This window comes from Wyeomyia smithii, chromosome 2 (genome assembly GCF_029784165.1).
Source record: "Wyeomyia smithii strain HCP4-BCI-WySm-NY-G18 chromosome 2, ASM2978416v1, whole genome shotgun sequence".
Taxonomy (NCBI): domain Eukaryota; kingdom Metazoa; phylum Arthropoda; class Insecta; order Diptera; family Culicidae; genus Wyeomyia; species Wyeomyia smithii.
Genome location: NC_073695.1, coordinates 225,926,205 through 225,933,415, shown reverse-complemented (window position 1 = coordinate 225,933,415; position 7,211 = coordinate 225,926,205). Strand labels below are relative to the sequence as shown.

Genomic DNA, 7,211 nt, shown 5'->3' with positions numbered 1-7,211 from the left:
TTCATTCTAGGCCGCTATCAGCTCAGGACCTTTTGGGCTCATACCCCAGTACCGTCTAATGGTGTCGGCTTTCGGGTGGAATGCATTGCGTTGCCAGGATTCCGGCGTGTCAGCCTCACCAGCGAGGGGAAAGGTTACCGAGTGATAAAAACCGGAACAGTCAACGACAACAGCAATTACTCAACTGTGAATGCCAAGCGTAAGATCTCGTGTGCCCATCAGTGCCGCAACCAACGCTAAAAGGGAGAGCATAAATTACAGCAAATGACCATTGGCAGCCTGCAGGACCCTGTGGAGCACATAAAGCAAATAAATAATCATCATTATTATCATAAAATATAAAACGCACAGTTTGGTCCATACCGCAGTTGACGCTTCGCCAGGTTCAACTGTGTCAAGTGTGCTACTAGACGGGGGGTGAAAAAGTGCAAGCGGCGCATAACACAGCAGCGCTCATTAAGCCATAAAAAAACTAGTGAATAATTTAGTGTAAGAGTGTACTGAGAATGAAGCGATAAAAATTAAAGAGCATTTAATGAAAATTTGAGTACACAGAAGAGCCACATCCACTCTAGTGCTGGAGGGTTGGGAAAAGTTTCTGCTTCATCCGCTCAGGCACAATCTACTGCTACCTATATCCTTCTCCTTCTGCTCTGAAGTGGCCCAGAAGACCCTTTTCTGCAGGCTAGATGCGAACATCCGGCCCGAGTGTATGAGTGTGTATGTGAGCAAAAAAGTCAACACAGCAGAAATTAGAGACATCCTGCTTCCCACCGTTGCTCGTCGCATACCTTCAGTCATTCCTGTCCATTGCACCCAAAACTAATTCTGCCGTTCATGGGATTAAAGTGTTTATTCTAGAACGTCGACTACATACTTTATCGCCATCCTTTCTGGTTCTCTACTGTGTGTGTGAGCAAAGGCTCAACTTTCGGTCCCGCACTCGAGCATAAGCCAGTTATCTCATCTAGCATCACTTTACTGGCAGAATCGGTAACAAATCGGCGCATAACTGTGCTCTAGATAATCGCTTCACGTGTGCGAATTGCTATTTAGCAGAATTAGTGTTGCGTTCGACGCGCTTTTCCTGTCGATTGCCGGGTTTCCTTGTTGCATGTGCCAAGGATTGATGGATTACACTCGACGCTAAGGAACCAGGTGATGACGTCATGATACCAACACTGGATCAACGAATTTGGATTATATTTTGTTGGTACCTTGTCTTGCAATGTGAGTATTCGAATTAATTTATGTTGTATAGTATGGTTTCTATCGGTAAATAGTAACACGATCATTTGAATAATTTGTAGTCGAGAGATTGCTGGTTTATTGATTTCAGGTGCAATATTAAATTTACAATATGCTCAAGAGTGTATATATCTGAGTAGAAATTAACAATTGCTGCACTTCTGATGAACGAATTGGTCCCTACTCGTTTACATTATGCGTATATAATGTCCTGAAATAATTTCTACGTTTTTTGCTTTCGGGATACCTTTTTTGTTTTGAAGTTAGTGATGTGTATCCTGAATTGAAATACTTTTTATTTTGAAAATTACACTGTGAATTGTCATTTATTATAATTTAAATTGAAATCAATTATGAATTATTTTTTAACCATTTTGAGACATTGGTAAACTCTGTTAAAGCCATTGTTTAATTGTTTTGAAATCTATTCTTGATTTAGTGATTCTCAAGGCATTTTCATGAAAGTTTGAAGCATTTTTTTCAGTTTTTTATGGTTCTCACGAACTTCTTTTTTGTTGTGAAATTTGACCACTGCGTACATCATTTAGAACTTTTATTATTATTAGTATTATTATTATTATTATTATTATTATTATTATTATTTTTATTATTATTATTATTATTATTATTATTATTATTATTATTATTATTATTATTATTATTGTTATTATTATTATTATTATTATTATTATTATTATTATTATTATTATTATTATTATTATTATTATTATTTATTTATTTTCTGATCATCCGACTTGTAGTCTTAATGAAGTTATACTATAATAAAAGTGTTTGTGGCTGAGAAAAGCCGCCTTGATATGCGCGAGAGGCAGATTTCAAGCCGGCATAAAAACCCAACATCTTTTTCGCACAAATACATAGCAGTTACAAGTCAAACATAAATCGTACAAAAGGACAACACTTACAATGTAAAAAAAAATGTAAAATAGTTGAACTAACATTAAAAATTAAAATTATCGTTAAGATTATAAGCTAAAGCCATTCGACGAATAGGTTCATGAAGGCCATAGTTCGTGCGGTGCGCATTTAACTGCAATAGTCGCTGATGGCGTTGCGGACGAAGAGGGCAGTGTAGCTGAAGCATAGTTAGAAGAGCTGGGCAATTATAACCACTTATCAAAATTTTGTGTGCTGTTCTGGCCATAATATCCTTGCGACGTTGTTCAAGAGGTGCGATACCAACCAATAAACAGAGGCTTTCGTAGGGCGGCAAATGATCAGGGTTACTCCATGGCAATGCGCGGCAAATCCTTCGTATGAAATGCTTTTGAATGCGCTCAATTCGCTGAATCCAATAATCATAATACGGATCCCATACCACACATGCAGTTTCCAGGATCGACCGTACCAAAGAGCAGTAGAGTGTGCGGGAAGTGCCTGGGTCTTCAAACTCCTTTCCGATCCTATAAATCAAGCCAAGTTGACGATTGGCTTTATTTATAATTGTCGAGTAGTGCTGTCTGAACGTCATTTGCGTGTCTAATAAGATTCCTAAGTCAGTGACAACTTCGCTTCGTTGTAGAGTTGTTCCATCGATGGAATAATCAAATAACAAGGGCTGTTTTTTACACTGGAAGCTGATCACGGTACACTTTGGGACGCTTATCAACATGAAGTTGCGATTACACCAGTCATTAAACAAATCGATTAGCTCTTGAAGCCTGCTGCAATCCTCAAGTGTTTCAATAAGGTGAAAAATCTTAGTATCATCCGTGTAGAGCAGTCGTGTACCAGGTGGTAAAATCCGAGTGACATCATTGATGAACAGTGAGAAGTGCAGCGGCCCCAGTATGCTGCCTTGAGGCACACCGGAACTGTTACTAAACCAAGTAGATTGCGATGTACCCAGCTAAACTGCAATCTTACGTTGGCGTTAATATGAGTTTAACCATTCAACCATCCCAGCGGCGACTCCAAGCTTATAACATAAACCCCCCTACTATACGTGCTAAATCACGTTTGGGCAACCTGAAAACAATTTTTTAGAAAGTCGAAATGTTCTAAAAAAATACTATAAATAACATTATCCTTCAATTTAGGGTTGAGCGCCTTGACTATTGCAACATCGATTTTTTTGGGACAGCCCACTATATATTTCACTCTCCTGATATCTAAATCGGGCAGCGTGATGGCGTTCCATAATTGTCATGGAATTATTGCAGAATAAATATGTTTATACATAGTGAAGTCTTTTTTACACTTTTTTTACACGTTTTTTACGACGATTTCCCAAATTACGCATTTTTTATGTCGTTTTTTTTTCAAATATTGCGTTTTTTGCGCAATTTTCGTTCTCGCGTAAAACAGTTACAGTCATTAACAGTAACGGTAACAGACTATAGTAGGGTGTTTCTAACACAGTTACATTTCTACGCGTTTTTTTGAACGTTTTTTCCAAATGACGTGGTTTTCTTTACGTCTTTTTTTTCAAATAACGCGTTTTTTTACACGGTGTTTTAACATGGTACGTAAAGTCGTGTTGAAAAAGTACTTTACCGTAAATATAAAAACCAAGACTTAACGCCTGTTTTCAGTAAAGTGTGCACTTCCTATAAATATCCTAAATTGTGTGTAAGTTGTTAAAAATGAAATTTCGATTTCATGATGAATTTATGATTGATAGGTAAAGTTTAAGCGGCAAATTAAGCTATAGATGATCTCTTTCCTATAGTGGACCATTATAGGTTAACTCACCCTATGTAAAGAGATTTAGTTGGCCCACTATAGGAAACTTCACTGCAGATTAATTAACCCTAAAACGGTCGATGCTTCTGCCTATTATTATTTGGGAAACAAAAGTAATGCAAAATTGTTATGCCTTTTATCATAAATTGTTGAATAAACTTTGTTGCTCTCAAGCAAGTTTTCGATAATTGTGATGAATTTAAAAGACCGTCATGACATCGGTCGAAACGGTGGATTTAGCAGTAATTGCTTCGGCGTTTCGCAAATGGATTGGGAATATTGTGTTACCGCTTATGCTTGTAGGGTGATTCAACTTATAGTGGACCCTTTGCCTATAGTGGACCATCTGCCCGATTAACTCAAGATATGCGAAAACTTGGTTTACAGAAAACATTCATCGGAAAACATTTTATTTGCATCAAAAATGCGAGAAACATTTATAAAATTTCGATTTATTTTAGGAGTAATTGAGTTTATCCAAAGGGTGCACACTGTTTTCAAAGCTGCAAAAACGTGATCGAAATTATTTTGCCCCAAAAACATTGATTTTAGAGCCGTAACGTCTTCAGCAAAGTTGTTCCATTATTTATCCTCTATGTTATAAAAGTTGCAATTCCATGATTAATCCATAAATTGTGCAACAACTTTGCCAAACAAAGTGAATTTTTATATGCAAAAATGAAAAAAGTAAAATTCGTTTCTCACTATTAAGTGGATTAATCACAAAATTGAAATTTCTATAAATTAAGAATAATTAATGGGTCAACTTTTCTGAAGACACTATGGCTCTGAAATCAATTTTTTAAGTCAAAATAATTTCGATCACGTTTGGAAACAGCTTTGGAAACAGTGTGGGGTGGTCCACTCTAGGTTAATTTTCCCTAGTTTTGTATTTATCCTTCGCTTGCGAGTTTAAGAAATAGTTGATCGCATCGGCTATTACGGCGAATCCTGATCTTCTACTCATCTTATATCCTACGACATATTACTAACACAAATACACTTTATATGACATTCGTGGAGATGCATAGGTTAACTTGTACGCGTACAAACGTGTGTCGGACTCTTTTCCGTTATTGATCTTTTTGAAGAAAGAGGTATTGAATTATTATAAATAAACTTTTTATGTGGCTTTCTTTGCAACATCACTAGCTCAGGTCAATCACGGAGGTGCAATTACGATGTGTGCGGTTGTCGATGCTCATGATGGATTCCTATTACACTAAAGTCGCTTTTTACGCGGGGATACGTGCCGCTTAAAAAAATACCGCGTAAATTCCGGAATCCGCGTAACCAAACCGCGTAAATTCCGGTATCCGCGCAATAAACCATCTTTAATTTCGCATTCCGAGTGAAGGGAAACCGAAATCCGAGCAAAAAAAAAATACCGCGTAAATTCCGGAATCCGCGTAAAAAAACCCGCGTAAATTCCGGAATCCGCGTAATATAAATATTTGAAATATAATTTTTTAAATAAATTCCTAAGGGGCCATCCACATACCACTGCTCATATAAAATATAAAAATTTTGCATGGACCGTGGACACATACTCTCCCTCCCCCCAAAGCTGTCCACGTGGTATGTGGATGGCCCCTAGAACTCTTCATGAAACATGTTAAGACCGTTTTGGAACTATTTATGGAATAGTTTTAAGTTCTTCTGCAGAAATTCAAGAAATATTTTTCAAACATATTTGTGAGGAAAACATTCTTGACATAATTTTGATACATCTTGGAGTCATCTTGTAACGAAAATGAGCTCTCTTCAAAAGCGTAAAAATATACTCAATAGTAAATTAATTAAAAGTTAAGCTGCAAACCAAACATGTTTGGTTCAGTTTCACAGCATTTCAGTGCCATTTTTGAATAAATGCATTGCTCTCAGTGGCCTTGCCTCTCTGTCAAATTATATCATTCTCTCGGTTTCGCAAGACCCAGACATTTCATTCCATATTGCGCCACAACTCCCACCAATTTTGAACAATGAATGACGATTGCGTAGTTACAAGCAATCAAGTAATCCGTTTTGTGAGGTTGTTGATCGGCGATAGTAATGATTTAGCTCGGTAATGTTGTATTGTGTAACTATTATTGAATTCTTTCAATTATTTTCTTGTAGAGCCTTGAAAAAGAATGTGTATCATTATTGGGGCTCTATATAAAATGTATGGGAAAAAATTCGTTTAGCGGTAGGGCTCAAAGGTTGTGAAACTTCAATTCAATCGGACTACGGGATAGGGAGCCGTAAAGTCGTAATGTACAGAGTAGCCGTAACATTCACATAGTAGCTTATAAAATGGTCGAAATTATTTATTTAACCAAATGTCTTAAATATGCATAAAACTTTGAGATCTTGTAATGTGTCAAAAATGTTTTTTGGAAAAAAATCAACTTTTGGGTGAGTCTTTCAGCTCGAAAACTATCTAACTCCCAGAAAGTAATAGAATTTAGTTAATAAGCAAAGACAACATCAGATCTCGACGACTCATGCTTTTCATAGACATTTGGCATCAACAAATAAATTCAGATAGTGAAAATTTCATGCTTTTTTTTTTCATCGGTCAAAAAAGTAAAACTTTAACCCCATCGAGATTCTACATCCCGAAGTCCGATTGAGTTAAAATTTTGCTTGAAAGCTTCTTCCAAGAAAGTGAAACTTCCAGATTGATTTTGATTGCTAAGGCTACGCCAATCGTTTGAACCATTACCAGTAACTTGGGCATCAACTCTACTCCTAGATTGATCTTATTAAACAAATTCTACTTAAATCTAAGGTACTGCAACGCCGTAGAATAACTTTTTCCCGAATTTTCTTCCTGTCCTTTTCTTAAATTTGTCTCTGTCATCTAAAGCTACTAAGAAAGGGTAATTTTATCGCTATTTTCGTTGCCTAGTTATTTCGCTGCTATCCTCGGGAAATAAGGTGTTTGGTATCAGCACTTTATTTCGGCAAAGAAATATGGAGAAAAAAATACTGTTTCAAACTATACAACGGAAAGTTGTATCGCATGTCCGTCTGTCTGTCAGTGGAAATAAAATTTTGTATCTTTACATGATGGCAGGAAAGCATTTCGTCTTTTACGTTGTTCTCTCCTGTTCTTTCTCTCCAATATTTTCCCGTCGAACCACTGTATTGCTTATCCAGGTTTTGTTACATGATAGTTATTTACCCTCCCAGATGATCTCGAGATACGATGCTGGCCTAACAAACTAGTCGTCGTAGGCTCGAGTTTAGACTCGAGAGAGACTGTTAGTGTT

The 7,211-nt window shown here is 36.8% G+C and overlaps 1 protein-coding gene across 1 annotated transcript in view; it reads left to right on the top strand.

The window, feature by feature from the left end:
* Nucleotides 1-7,211, top strand: part of LOC129725692 (uncharacterized) — a 239,805-nt gene that overhangs the window by 76,242 nt on the left and 156,352 nt on the right. The window contains exon 2 of the mRNA XM_055681776.1: nt 11-1,230. Within this exon, the coding sequence (XP_055537751.1) occupies nt 1,170-1,230 (61 nt within the window). The 5' untranslated portion in view covers nt 11-1,169. The remainder of the gene's footprint in view (nt 1-10; nt 1,231-7,211) is intronic.